This window comes from Antennarius striatus, chromosome 4 (genome assembly GCF_040054535.1).
Source record: "Antennarius striatus isolate MH-2024 chromosome 4, ASM4005453v1, whole genome shotgun sequence".
Classification (NCBI taxonomy): Eukaryota; Metazoa; Chordata; class Actinopteri; order Lophiiformes; family Antennariidae; genus Antennarius; species Antennarius striatus.
Window position 1 is genome coordinate 21439180 of NC_090779.1, and position 15608 is coordinate 21454787.

The window sequence follows — 15608 nt, forward strand, 5'->3', positions numbered from 1 at the left end:
AAAGGTAAAAGGGAAAAGGGTGCTTTGCTGCAGACCGATGCACTTGAACATCGGGGCAGAGAAGTGACTACGCCAAAGATCAGGATAAAGTTCAGGTTGATGTCTCTTCAAGACTCTTCAGACTGTTGGTCAGGGGTCAGAGGTGAAGAAACCTCATTCACAGCACCTACTGGTGAGTCAAGATGAAAAAGCATCAATTGAGTGATAGTCGATGAAAATCAAGTCTTAGCCGGTGTTTTAAGACCGCATGAAAGAAATGTGGTGAACTGAAACATAACAGCCTGGGTAAAACTGCTGTTTGGAAAGGGCATCCCTTCCAGGCTGTTGCACACACAATGTTCTGGACTGTTAGAAAAACGGGCTGCACAAAAAAAGAGTTAAGATAGAACCTCCAGTTTACATGGCGATGGGATGTCGGCAAGGATTTATATGTGATGTAATGGACTGGACATGTCCTGTTGCTTTGTGAGCCCATGGCTAAACTGTCATTTATTAATATTGAATAAAGATGGACAAATCAAAGGCCAGCTCTACTCCAGCAACCCGTCTTTGTCTGGCAAAAACCCAACAGTTTAACAGCCCGAAGACGACCGCACCAAAACGTTCTCAGAATGAAATTAAATTCCCATGACTGGAGTGTAGATGGAGTGAAATTACAATAATGAAAAAATGCTTTTGATTACGAAAGTAAAGAAGCAAAATTACAAAAGGAAACCAGCCCGTTGTGATGTAGTGTGTGTGCTCACCTGCTCTCTCAACATATCTAATTCAATAACCCTTAAAACGTATTGTTTTAGCAAAAACTGTCCTTAATGAATGTTCCAATCTTGTTTAACTGTTGATCTGTAAGCTTTTTTTTACCAGGAGTAAGATTATAAAACGTGAAAGTGTTTTCTGTTGGTGGGGAAACGTAAAAGAAAGAAAGGGGATGAGGCGATGAAGGGACTTACCCATTGTTTGTCAATCTGGGGTTCAAACAACAATGTGCAGGACACATGGACATGAGGGACAGGACGGGATATGAGACAAGGGAAAGAGGGCAAACAGTCAGCTGATCGCACTCCAAAGCAGGGGTATTAACATTTCTGATTTTTGATTTAAAAAAAACAAAAAACAAAGAAAGAAATACCAATGAAAACTAATTTCATCCAAGCAACAAAACATCTAATCATATCAAATACCTTTTGAATAGGTTTGCTGCATTTTTCACACTCTTTTCTGTTTCATCTTAAAAGTCAGGTTATAACATCAGATGTTTATGAATGAAAGAACAATTCCCAGAATAAAAGCAAACACTATCATGACCTTCAGTTTCTGTGGGTCTTCACAAAGCTTTGATTCTTAACTAAAAAGGTTGCACAAAAAAACCCATGAGTTGGAAAAACTATTGGTAATTCATTTTGTTCTCAGGTGGACGGAAATGAAATGCTCCAAACTCATTTGAAGGTTCCTCATTATTTTCTGCTGAGGTCCAGGGTTGAGAAATTTGACTTCCAGATGAGGATCTTTTAAATGACGCAACGTCAGAGACTGAACAACCCAAAGATATAAAAAATTATATTTAAAAAAAAAAACTGTTCAAATGAGCTCCGCATTTTCATTTCTGTCTCACTTGAATTAGATTTTCATCAACTCATCTTTTCAACTTAACTCTAATACCTTTTAATATTCACATATTTATCAGACTGGGTGGCTTTTTACCGATTGCAGAAAATATCTACCTCCTTTGTATTAGCGGTTACAACGTGAAAATGGTAAAAATATGCTAGAACCAGTCTGTATGGGGATGCTGTTTATGTGCATGAACCTGGTCTTTAGTTCCTCTGCAGGCAGATATTCAGTAAAAGCTGCGGAAGAGAGGAAGCTCAAGGTTAAGAGAACAACGAGCTTAGACTGCCGGCAGCAAAGGGTTTCGCTCGCAGCATCGCCAAGACTGCCGCCTCACTCAGGCTTCACGGTCATCCATTTAGCAGTTCATATTGAGCGTTTGGCCGTTTCAAGTGAACACAAATACACCTGAACTCCCCATCTGCTGGATGCTTGGAGGAAAGAGTCATGTTTTAGTGGCTGATCTGACAGTATGACTTGACCTGCTCAGTGTGAGGCTGACAATAAAAGACTGAAGGTTTTAGAAGTTACTATCGAAAAACTCTGATGGTGAAGTGCGAGATGGTAATGGACAAATGCAAACATTCTTACATCTTAAGTGATTTAGTCTCATATTCAGCCAAGACCTTTTTTTTTTATCCCCCGGCAAATCTAATCTGTGAGGAGGGTTTCCTTTGTTCGTAGTTGTGTCTCCTCTGGTTTCAGATGACGTCTCAGTGAAAATCCAAAAACAAATTCGGCACATTTCAAATGAATTGATGCAATTAATGGTTGCACTTTTGTGTAGAATTCACTTGTTGTGAACTCTGACATCTTTCTGGTCTCATACTTTTATCTCTTAGCTCAACGCTCTACAATCAACACTTTCTAATTTCACCAGCAGGGATTTGGTTTCTCGAAGCGAGAACGGAATATTAAAGAATACAGAGCACAACATCGATGTCAGGGTCATGTGACTGCGGGCTCACCTCCTGACCGGTGTCCAGCACGCAGAGCTTGGAGCACTGCTTCTTGGCGTCCATCAGCACGTTGAACATGGTGCAGACCGACAGCGGCACCCGGAAATCTGTTGACTTACTCGCTTTCTGCATTTTGGCATCAAACGCAGACTTTGTTCTGTGGAACGCAAAAAAAAAAAAAAGGAAGAAAAGAAAAAAGTTAGGATAGTTTTCTTTTTGGAAAAATTGTCACACATTTTTTGTAAACGTTTTTGTGGTTTTTGTATGATGATATCCCTGCATACATATTAAAGTATATTGAACTGTTCTTTGTCTTACAGAAAACATATGGGTCCAAACAGTGAACCCAGGGGTGCACCGGTAGTGACATCTCAGTCTCACCTCTTGACGCAGGCCTCCATCATGTCACTGGCCATCAGTTTGAGTCTCTGCTCTAGATGTTTGGCAAACTCAGGCTCAGGCCAGTGGAGGTCCAACACGAACATCTGTAAGGCGTCCAGCTTCCAGAACAAATCCTCTGAGGTGGCTGAACCGTTACTGCAGAATGGATGGGGGGGGGGGGGGGCGTTAAAAGAATACACAACTACATCCTCTTTGATTCTCATTTATTCCACCACAATCTTATTTTGGTAACTCTGCAGAAATGAAAGGATTGTCACTCTCCTTGAAACTGACCTCATCGATAGTTTTAACTGTAGTTCCTTTAATTTAGCGCTGGGAATCCTCCAAAACTTTGTACATTAAATTCAAACATAATCAGGTCTTCTTTTAAATTTCTTACCCTTCCTTGCAAAAATCTTCTCCTTTCAGTAAATATGGCATGTTTACAGACGGTCTTGAGTTAGCATCTATTTCATATCTGTTAACTTAACATTTTGTTGTGTATCAAATATCAAATTGCTGTAAAAAAATTGACATTTTTGGAGTTATCTTCTCGTACTCATCTAAAGAGTTTCAGAACCTTCTTTGACGCTCGCTTTGAAGGAGACACCCTATCGATGCTTTGTCCTCGACTGAGGCGTTTACTGCATGAGGGGGCATCACGCCATTGGAGCTATATTTATGAATGACCACAGTTCAGATAAATGCAGATAAATACAGAACTCAGCATCTTAGAGTGGTTTTAGGTTGTTGTGTGCACCTCCAACAGGTTTTGTAAACACACCACCGGAGTGAAACAGGATGAAACCAACATCCAAGTGCACAGCGCCCGGCTCAAATGACGGAGGAGGTGAGAGTAGGGTACCAGGGGGTTGGAAAAAAAACCCCATCAATCCCTCACTTTCCTCACTTCGCCTTTATCAGACTGTTACCTTAACAAGTGTTGCGCAGGAATAAACGCTTTGGGCTGAGTCTGTGGTGCAATTAAACGCTCGGTGGCTGTCCCCCTCATGTCTAATTAACGGTGCTCTTCTCTCAGCGCGCTCCATCACCCCCCCCTCCCCTCCCCGGGGAACGGGACAATCCCACTCGCCCGTCTGTGCCGGCTAATGAAGTGCCAGCTTTTTCTTCCCTCTTTTTTTCATTTAATCGAAGAGGGCCAAGTGAAGTGAGGCAGAGGAACAGCGTGGTCCGTGTTGTGGGAAAGGCTGGAGGAGTCTTATTGGGGGACGTGCCGTCGTGACGGTCGGCGCCTCTGCCTCGGCCTGAGCAGGTGTATTCAGGTCAGGTCTGAACATGACGCATCATCTAGAAAGAATAGTCCCGTGATGCTGTGTTGCACTGCAGTTTCTACATATTTACCAATCAGCGGATTCCTCTGAACACCAGAAAATAAACCCTCACAAATACCCAGTGACCTTAAACACCTAAAAACCGACAAATAAAACACATGACCTCTGAAGTAAAAGGTCTAACACTGTGGAAACTATTGTGTCTTATTAGCTGCGTGTCATCCGTTTGAATCGTTTAACCTTCTCGGCTGAGGAGTAAACTGCCACACAAAAGAAGAATGGCTGAGAGACAGAAGTCAATGGGCTAAATACATCTTTTGTGTGAACTTATTTTCACAATAGCAGCTATTCCCCAGCACAGATTTCTCTTTTCAACAAGCCTTTGTTCAATTAATGTTCAATCCACAAAACAACATAATGAGGAGATAACCCGGTCAGCCCAACAAAGGGATAAACGGCACTCGGAGCTCCTGTTACTGACTTGGGTTAATTCTTATAAGTATAAATGTGTAAGAGCGTCTCTATGATTAAATGTAGATTAAAACAAGTACATTTTAAGAAGGTATTGGAGACGATACAAACAGAAAAACAGATGATTACACTTTTTAAACTGGTATTGATTAATAATCCTCTGTGTCATGTCCCTAATCATTTTTTTGGGGAGGTCCTTAGCTGAAGTTTCTCAGCTCAAGGACAAATCAAATGATTTTTAAGAGCGTCCTGGCATCTTGTTTCTTTTCTCAAACCACTGCCAGAATAACAGTCGGCCAAGGTTTACCAGGAAAATGTGTTTCTTCTGGTTTTCCAAGCTGGAAATGTGGCCATGAAAACTTTATATTATCTGACTTATGAAGGGAAAAAGACAGATTCGCTATTGGTAGCCTTGTAAACATATTTATTTCCTCCGATGTCAAATAAAGTCCTGTCCGCACCCTGATATCAGGAGAACACACATCCCATAGTGACATAAATAAGCCATTCTCGTCTGAGTCTGTGGAAATGTCACCATCATGGCATCAAAAAGAAACGTGATGCTACGCACCATGATGTCTGTGCAGCGTTACCACATAACCGCAATTCCAAAAAGGCACGCAAAAACAAATAAAAACAGAACGTAACTCTTTGCAAACAAAATGCTTTTGCACTTGTTTGTAGCATTTTACATCGATTAAAGCGAAAATATTTGTACGGACAAAAGTCTTTGTATAGCTTGTCTCTTCTCAGGTTGCTTTTGTATCATTCCAAACCTGTTTTGAATAGAACATTGTTCTATATTCACACACATACGCAACAATAAGTGTAACTCCAACAAGCCAATGCTTCCATGAAACCTATTCTCAAATATATACACTTCTTTTTTTTTTCTTAGTGAGCCTCTTCTCAGTTAACTGAAAGTAAAACAAACAATTAAAATTAAACCGACATCTCACAGTAATTTCCTCATATGGTAAACGTGCATCCGACTAGTCCTGGCCTAATTACATCCGATGAGACGGACAAATTCGCCACCTGCGAATGATGCGAGGAGAGCAGCCAGTGCAGCTGCTCTCTAGTAAGGCTAATACTTATAATTATGATATATCATAATTTGTGTGTGCGGGGTGTATATGTCGCCTTCCCCCTCCGACGTCGCTTTCAGAAACTCGCAGGATTTGTCTCAAGAGTCTGTTTAAGGAATGAAGTTGTTAAGTGAGTCTGAAAAGTGGCTGAGAATGTGGAGCGTCCATGTGTGAGAGAAGAGGCGGGGATGGCGACGCCTCCCACGGAAGATTCGGCGAATGATTGTGTGAGCTCATCTTTCTCTTCTTTTTTGTTGGTTATTTATAACAACTACTGGCGTCTTCAGAACGCTCTCCTGCGATAGACAATCCAACACGCTTCTCATGTGTTTTGTGGCTCAGTGATGAAAAAAAATGTTCTTATACATTTCACTTAAAAAAAAATTTTTTTTGTATATTTGTTTGTCATAAAAATTAAACACTTACAATTTTCCACACTATTATAGGGGAAATCAATTTAAATCTGAAATGTATTTCCAACCAACGAATCACTACTTTACAAAAAAGACCCAAAAAAAATCGGTCTTGGCGTGAAACATCAGCTGTTTGTGATGGAGGCAAACTTTCACTCATGTGAAAGCAGAACATCGCTGGACTTACAAGATGTCGGGTAGATTTATTCCTTGCAAGCTGCAATAGAAAACGAAGGGGCTGTGTTATTATTGTGTGTTATTGTCATACCAATATGTTTGTCATTGTGAAAAGCACACAGCACAACACAACGATTACGACATGCCACAAAAATGTTCACAAACGAGTCTCTGAGGAGCGATCGCATGAAAGTGGCGCACCGGTGGCAGACAGGCCTCACCGTCAGACGAGGGTGATGCCGGCGGCGCATTGGTAAAATATTTTTATGGTAAATCATTGTAAACTGAGAAGGACTTCATGCAGGGTGGAAAAAAGGAAAGGGAATCTAGAACGACGAGTTTTCATACATAAAGGCAGATGGACAGAATCAGAGGTTCCATATCCGACCTGTTCTGAAATGATCCGTCTCCCACCCACAATGTTTGGTGGACTTTAATCCTGATTCAGGAGAGACTAGTGATCTTTGCTCTTTCTTAAATGCTGGCTGGACTGAACAATCTTCACTGTTAATCGCTTCCTTTCTGGACTGATTTCAGGAAACGCACATCAGGTCATTTGAGTTTTCCCACCAAAAGTTTTAGCGGTCGGATCTCAGCAACCTCAAATCCCACCGCCATTGGGGTGCGTTTGGGTTCAGGTCTGGGTGAACTTCAACGACAAACACCGTTTGGACCGGCTTAGGATGGCTCTGATTACTCATCGTCACAACTCTACATACGTGTTCTCACACAGTGGTCCCATCCAAGCCGGTGCTGAGAAGCTGGGCATCTGCGGCAGTGTGAGAGGAAGGTTGGGAACTTTGGGAAGAGGAACGCTCGCTAGATTGTTAGTTAATGACCTGCCGGGTCAGAGTGGCAGCGATGTCGATCGATGGCAGAAGAGAAAAATGTTAAAAGAATAAAAGAGAGAGAAGAAATAGTGACATTAACAGCAGACATTCTTCACAACAACACACAAACAGAATAGAAAATAGTTACTCGTTCTGCTCACAGTAATTGATTAATAGCAAATACCAATAAAAGACAGAAACATTTCTATTCATTGTATTTTCTTTAAGACTACGAGCGTTTTGTTATAGAGCGCAGTCCTAAGTAGTGTATTCTTGACTGCAGTGTGTCCTTGCTGTGTTTTGTACATTCAACGCTGCCTCCCTTTGTTCCTCTGCGGTCCTGCACAGCGTTTCATTCCTTCTATTGTCTTTTATTGTCTCACTTATTTTCACTCAGCTGCCTGCATCACACCTCAACAAACCACCACTGCCGGCGGTAAACACAATGAGAAACAACCAACAAGTTCACATCCACAGCAAGAGAAGGACTGAATCGATCAGCTGCATTAAAACCACAATAACACGGATAAAGTTTGGGATCTGGCATTCATGATGACACAATAACAGCCCGCCCCCCCCCAGGTTTATTATCATAAAAAAAAAAAAACCTCATCATGTCTTCTGAATGGAAGGTGTGGGCTGGTTCTTACTTGACCGATTGCCAGGTCTCCTGCTCGAAGCCTCGGTGGATGGACTGGGCGATGGACGACTCCATCAGGTCGATGTAGCGGACCACCAAAGGGACGAACAAGTCTTGCAGGTGTTTGTGAAATGTCCCATTGCACAGGTGAGCTGAACGGGGGAGGGCAAATTTAATCAATCAGGTAGTAATAACAAAACATTTATAGTTTTTATGCTGATGGAGAAGAAAAAAAATAGTATTTATTATTATCAGGATGGAGCTGACGCTCACACAGCTTACATCATTACATTATAGGCATACTGGTCTCTATTTGAAGGTTCTTTGTCTCACAAATAACAGAATATGAGAAGTTTTAGAATTTATCTGGTGTCGAGCACCAGTTTCAGAGAGACTTCTTAACAGACAGACAAACCTTCAGGGATGCTAACAGTAACACAGAAGGACGGACAAAGACAGAGCAGGCTGGTCTCTTTGGACTTCATTAGTTTTAATTCCTCTCACTCTGCTCAGTCATGATTAACACTAGCCTTTTTGCCCCTCCAGAGAGTCAACCGGCCTCCCTCGCAACAGCTCATTTTCCCAGGCTGACAATCAAGTGAGCATTTAAAAAATTCTGCGGAACAATAGAGAGATAATACACTTGTTGAAGAAAATCCTCAAAGAGTACATGAGACGTTGAGTCATATCACCAGAGATCACAAAACCTACAGTCACCGTGACAGGTTTTTAAATGTTCTCAGGAAAAACAAATAAACAACAAAAAAACAACAGCAAAAAAGAAAACAAAAAGGTCGGGAAAAAAAACGAGAAAGTCAAGGATTGCTCATATTTTATTATTGTGAGGTTCATTTGAGGCAACGTGCAAATTAACTTAATTAACCTTTTTCATTTCACCCCGTCCCTCTAGAATATGATTGGGATTCCGTTCAAAAGAATTCTTCTCACTTTAGACATAATTATCAAAAAGGGAAGCCTCATTTGTGCAAACAGTCAAAACTATGATTTCACTCATTTTGTGTTCAGACTGTCTATTTCCTCATTATGACTATATTTGAGTTCACTCATGTTGTGACACTTGGAATAATTATTGTATTAACAGAGGATAGTAATTAGAAAAAATATAAAAGATATGAGCCACAAAAAGGAGATTTGTGAGTTCTTCACATAATGAAAAGCTGAGTTTTTTGTTCCCAACAGTGCCCTTGGGCTGTATGTCTGCCTGCCTGCCTGTTACTGTATTGGAGGTACTTTGGCATCAGCCATGTTAAATAACGCCTCACTTTGCCAAATCTCTGCTGGCTCTAAGACAAAGCTGAAGGAGGGCTCGGGTAGAGGAAACAATGAGCCAAGATTTTTCTCCAGCAGTCAAATGAAATCTTAACTGAGAGATGCAGTTTATCAGGAAAGGAAATACGACACAAAACCTGAAATATAGCACTGCGATGTTGATGTATGTTATATGCTTAAAAAATCCCAACAAATATAAGTGGGTGGACATAAAATGCATATTGTGTTGTTTATCTGTAAACCTGTAAATCGATGAAAATAGGTGGAAAATAATTTTTAAAATTGTGAGGACGATTAGAGATTAAATGCATTGTGTTCCTTTAATACTTCAATTTCCAGCTTCTTTCACCATCACGCAATTTTTCCTGAATTCCGAAGATCAGGCCTACATCGCATCTGCTAGAAACCGCCAATCATCTGTGGCCATTCAGGAGGTCGTACTTTCTGGTGTTATTTATTTCATGTTCACGCAGAGATAAGAGCGGAGGGAAAACGCAGATGTGAGTCAGGAGCAGCGACTAGCTGACAGGTAGACAGGTCAGCAGAGTCGACCATCAACCAGCTGATCATGTCTCCCATCCGGCCCTGTCAGTTTGCTCCTCGGCTTGCGTTAATTAACTCGCTGTCTGAGTATGGGAGCGCTGGAAACCCAGTCAACCAACAAGACTTGTTTTCTCTGGTGTCACTGGTGTTAATTAGCGCTGTTATTGGCGAGATCATGTCTTCTGTGGGGCATTTCCTCTGAAAAAGCTGCGGCTTTAGAGGAATGAAAATGAGGAGGAAACTATAAACTTACTCTTTAAGTGAGGATCTAGTGTTTATTCATTTATTTGTTTTTAGGATATTCCACTATAATTCATGCAAGATTTAAAAAAAAAGTTGGTGGTGTGATTACAGATGGGCAGACATGTGTGTAAGGAAAACCCGGTGCTTTCATAGGTAGGACTCACAGTCGGTTCGCAGGAAGTTGTTGTGGAGCTGGAAGAGCGGGAAGCTGTCCCAGGAGTCGACAGGCTGGACCTGCAGAGCGCCGTCCATCTCGACCCGATACAGAGACAGAAAGGTTTCTGCGTGTTCCGCCATCAGCTCCGGCCACCACGAAAACGCCTGGGAAAAAAAATGACTAACAGTGATCAAAACTCTATACTTACATGACAACACCACTGAATGTCTTATTAGAGTTCTTAGAAAAACAAAAGAATAATAGTCAACATAAGAGACATGTTAAAAGAGCACTAAATAAATAGAAGCAGAGGTGAGTCGCCTTGATTTGATGTGTGAGCCGGCTAGAACAAGAAAGAGGTGTTACTGCTGTTTGACTCTAAGCACAAATATCTAAGAACAAAGCAAAAGATGTTCTTAGGGACATAAGTAGATGAAAGATGACACAAAATGAACAATAAGGATGTGGAAAAGAACAGACGAAGGGAGAAAGACGCTTATAGAATGAGAAACTAAAGAAACAGAAAAACTCTAAACCCTCCTATTGATTCAGGAGAAGAGTTGACATTTTCAAAGGCAATTTATTGAGCTATTGTGCAAAACTCCCTTCAACAACCAGTTGAAAGCAATTAAATGGCATAGCTGAATATTTTCTATATTATGGAGAGAAAATCTAGATAGTGAAGGAGAATGTAGGAGTCCAGACCCGCCACAGAACACAATTACTTAATCCAGCGATGGAGGGCTTAAGACTGTTTTTCAGTCGGTATTCTGGTTCGAGTTCTTTCACATAATGCTGTGAAACTGCTACTTTGGTCACAGGAAAGACAGACGCAGAATGCTGCACACAGTTGTTATGCTGTTCATTTCTCTTCTTTGGAAACTGGTGGGATGTTCTGGTGACAAAAAGATGAGATTTTTGCTGCTGCTCTGAATTCAGCTAGAAGAAAAGAGAGTAGATCGATCGATCGATCGATCGATCCTCCCGCAGATGAGACGACCGTAATAATCTTATTTTCAGCCGCTTATCTACCTTGTGGGTTATGGGTCTGCTGGAGCTCCAGCGGAGACAGGCTACAACCTGGAAGCATCGCCAGCTCATTGCAGACAACCACATGCACACACTCACACCTATGGTCAATTTGGTGTGACCACTCCACCTAAGCTGCACGGTTTTGGAGGCGGCAGGAAGCCAGAGATCCTGGAGAGAACCCCCGTGTCTCAAACTCGAGCTGAAATAAACTCCTCAAGGAGCAAGAATCCTCATTAGGAATAAAAATAAAATTCAAATAAGTTCTGCCTGAAGGATTTTCAAAAAGGGAGATGACACGAACAACACAGACAACAACAGGACAGTCAACAGCTACTGTATGTATGGAGGACCGACAACAGAAGCACAAACACGAGGAAAACATTCACACATTCAGCTTACCTCTCTTCCCTTCCAATTGTAGAACACAAGAAGAGAAGCAGAGGGGGATCAGGTACGTGAAAGTTTATTTGTAAGTAATAGATGAAAAATATTAATGATGGACTTTTCAAAAAAAATGTGGTGGAAATGTGTCAATAAGACAACAGAGATTCTGTTCTTTCAAATGGAAATGGAAAAAACTGACAAAAAAAATAAACAAAAACAAAGACAGCGAGAATCTTGTTAACGCTGACGGAATCTGGGTAAACAATTATAATCCATCTCTAAATTTAAGCCGTGACAGCTTGCAGTGCTGCTCCGGCAAAAAAAAAAAGATTCTAATTTGTAATTAACGTGGAGTTTCACCGGTCGTCATGGCAGCGGCAGAGAGCGGCCTGTTATTAATAGTTCTGAAACAGATGCCTGAGCGCCACGCTGCCACTTAGGGCCAATCAAACTGCCATGTCTCAACACCTATGATTGATCAGTTTTACACCGTGGCATTCAAACGCAGCATGCATATGGACCGTGGGTGTTGTTTTCATCGTGTCTCCGTCGCAGATGTTAATGCAGCGCCGTGTGATCGCCACTAACGCACAGAAGCTGCCAATAAAAGCAAAGAAGAAAATGGACAGTGCTGGAAAAGTGATCAAAAAATGTTAGTGAAATGATCAAGTGACTCCGCAGCGGCTTCGCCAAGGAAAAAAACATGCGTCAGATGCAAACAACACTTTAGTCACAACATAAAGATTAGTAGATCCAGACATGCTCTTGTATGTGTTTGCTTCATACACATTCTATTAGAGATCATAGTTGAGAAAATACACTAGAATAAAACAGAAATCACATAGAATTTTGCCCCGCCCCCTGTAAAATTAACAGGTTGTTCTGCATCTGGTCAGGAAACATCAGATCAAAGTGGACGTGAGTGTAGAAATAAACGTCGTACCTCAGAGTGATGCTCGTCGTTCTGCTGCAGGACTTCGATGCAGAGTTCTCCCAGTCGCATCATGTCCTCCAGTCGTTTCTCTGGAGCGGCCTGAGCGTCCACTGAGGGTCCGAGGAGCAGCGGCAAACACAAACACACAAGTTCAGAAAGAAACTTGTAAGCACCTTCTCCTCAGAGGATGAACCACACTTTGCACATCTATTAAAATCATCTCAGTTTTTACTTTGAGGCGTCAATGTCAAATCAAACCTCATGTTTTAATCAGTCAAATAAAATGGGAAATAACTGCATGTTTGATTTGACATTTTTTCTGAAAAGACAATGAAAATTTTTTCTGAAAAGACAAATGTTAAAAATCCAAACAAAAATAAAACGAGCTAAATAAGCTAAAATGTTCACAGTGAGAAAACAAAAGAGGCACCTACAGTTTCCTCTTGCGTTCTGTCAGGCTTACAATAACAAACAGATGTGGATGAGCGTTCAGTTCAGGCAGCATTTAAAAATCGTGACTGAGACATAACAGCCGCTGTAAGCCGGTCCCTTCCATTAACAGCACAAACTGTGTTCTTTGTGGTTCAGGAAAATGGAAATTTGGCTGTTTATTTAAAAAAAAAAAAAGAGAGAGAACTGAGATCTGAACAGTTAGAAATAAAACGCCATCAGGCGCCCCCACCTGTGATCTGGGCGTATTCAATCAGCTGACTGAAGTTGATTTGAGCAGCTTTCTCCAGACACCTCTGCACCAGTTTCTTCATCTCCTCTGGGGGAACAGGAGTGGTGATGTCCTTCATCAAAACCTGAAGCCAAACCAACGATGCAGACACTTGAGCAGACTGACAGTAAACTTTGAGTGATGGCGTACACATGCTACCATCGTTTAACATCGCTTATCTGAAAAACATGGATGTGTTTATTACACAAACGTAGCTCTGACAAATACATACAGACACTGATGAACACAATATGTCATGCGGATGAATTAAAGGGCCTCATAAGGAGTTATTGATTAAACAATTGTTGACAAGCATGAGTTAATTCTCTGAGGCCAAAGCAAACTAACTGTTGGTATATGTATGAGTTTTACCATTTATACATATTTCCATTATATTATTATGTACATAAGGTATATTTAACCAGTATTAACAAACAGCAAGCTCTTGTGATGCCACGCTGTCTCATCAGTCATCCTTCCTCTTCCACTAAGTTAATTAATTTCTATTAGCAAATCTCACGTTTGACATTTTAAAGTTTCTACTTCCAAGCAAAGACTTGATCAACAAGTTCAAATGAACCCAAATGAAAAAACAAAAAAACGTATTTAAAAATGTTCCTGTACCCTTTCTTGCAGGGAGAGTGTTGCCTTCAGGGCCCCATCTGGTCGTCCAAAAGGAAAGCAGTACCTGTAGGTTTGGAAAGTGGGCGGTCATCACATCACACAAACAATCTGAAGGACGATAACGTGAAAAGAAGAGTGGGGAGACGCGAGCGGCGGCAGAAAGATGTCAGTAATCATCAATTGATAGCTTCGGCTTTTCATCTGATTAAGGACAGAACCTTTCTCACCTCTGAACGCAGATGAGGCAGTTCAGGGAGGTTTCACATCACTTATTTATAAGTGAAAACTACTAAATAAGTAAAGGTGTACAGGTGAACCATTTACAAGACAAAACCCCAAGTGTGATTGAAAAAAAAAACCCTGATACCATTAGATGTGAAATTCAAACAAAGACAGATTTAGTTCATACATTAAGTTCATGAACTGAAAATGCACCTAAGAGGAAATACGTTTCAATGCCCTGAAAGATTTTTCTCTATTTATGAGAACACTTCACGAGACAATAAATAAATCAGACCAAACTGAACTCAGTTTACAACCCTGAGCTGTGGAGAAGGTCTGCTGCTAGCAGCTAAAGCCAAAGACGAATCATTCAGAGGAAATTTAAAGAGGAATTTGTTGGATTATTCAAAAATTCAATTAATTTTCAGTGGCTGGGCTCAGCTTTAATCTGAACTGTGAAAACCTGCTGTTTTCCAGGGGGTGTTGGCGTTATCACGGCGCTGTCCTGCCCATTGTCTGCCAGCATTAGCCTCTTGTCGAAGGGAGTCAGTGATGACTCTCGCCGATCTACCAAACCAACCCCTCCTCTCCTCTCAGGGGCCAGATGGAGGGCCCTTCTCAGACATGAAGGGTTTTAAGACCTGGGGCCTCAGGACAGTTAATGGCACAGGTCCATTCAGACGAGTGTTGCTCAAGGTCTGGGGGCCGTCGCTTTCACACTGTGCTCACAAAGAGTTCACAGGGCAGCGGCAGCGCTGAATGGCAGCACGCAAACACAAGGAGGTCTCATCAGCTGATGCATGTCCTGCACCTGTTGTGTGCTGCTGATGGGACGAAAATACCCAGAATACCGCTTGTTATTGCTGAGAATAGCATGAAGAGGGCGTAGGGAGGAGGGGTCTTTATATTATTTCACATTTAGCAAAACATGCATCCTTCATATTCATCCATTAATGACGACATTAATCAGATGATAGAATAAAGTCGTCCAGCAGCTGAACTCCTACAGGTCTACCTTTTCATTTCCCTTGTAAGACAGATAATTACAATATTTTTGTTGTTTTATGATATGATACCTAAAATGTGTGATGTGGTCCTCCAACAGAGCAATGAGGCGACTCCTGATGGCCTCGAAGTGTTCTTTTTCTTCTACGGTCACCGTCCCCATCCCATCGGGCCTGACAAAAACAAGAAGCACAGAGGACAGAGTCAGATGACTTTTAGGTTACCGGCCGTGAGCTCAGATCGTAGGTTTCCTCCAGGATGACCGGCTGATGGTTCTATCAATTCTTAACTGAAAAGAAAATACACTTCACCATAATGGATTACATTCTGAATACTAACACTTATTTGCACAGTTCTAATTCCATTAGTACGCCATCAGTCACCCATCCCCTGTGTTTAAGTGGTCTGTCTCTTTGTGCCTTCTCTCATCTCTGATGCATCAGGAGAATATCTCCCTCCACTTATATTCCTCCATCAAATAGAGATGCAAAACAAAGATGGAGACAATCTTTATTTTTTTCTTTCAGTATACTGCAACACACAGCGATGTTTGAAGAGTGTAGGACCATTTATAGTCAGCTTATTGGTGTATGC

General features: G+C 41.4%; 1 protein-coding gene across 3 annotated transcripts in view; it reads right to left on the minus strand.

The window, feature by feature from the left end:
* Nucleotides 1-15608, minus strand: part of LOC137594127 (calcium-dependent secretion activator 2-like) — a 92117-nt gene that overhangs the window by 15670 nt on the left and 60839 nt on the right. For all 3 annotated transcript variants that reach the window (XM_068313398.1, XM_068313397.1, XM_068313395.1), the window contains exons 14-22: nt 15086-15187; nt 13788-13851; nt 13125-13248; nt 12452-12552; nt 10100-10256; nt 7870-8011; nt 2949-3104; nt 2577-2724; nt 951-965 (exon numbers count right to left, since the gene is read on the minus strand). In XM_068313398.1, the coding sequence (XP_068169499.1) occupies nt 951-965; nt 2577-2724; nt 2949-3104; nt 7870-8011; nt 10100-10256; nt 12452-12552; nt 13125-13248; nt 13788-13851; nt 15086-15187 (1009 nt within the window). The remainder of the gene's footprint in view (nt 1-950; nt 966-2576; nt 2725-2948; nt 3105-7869; nt 8012-10099; nt 10257-12451; nt 12553-13124; nt 13249-13787; nt 13852-15085; nt 15188-15608) is intronic.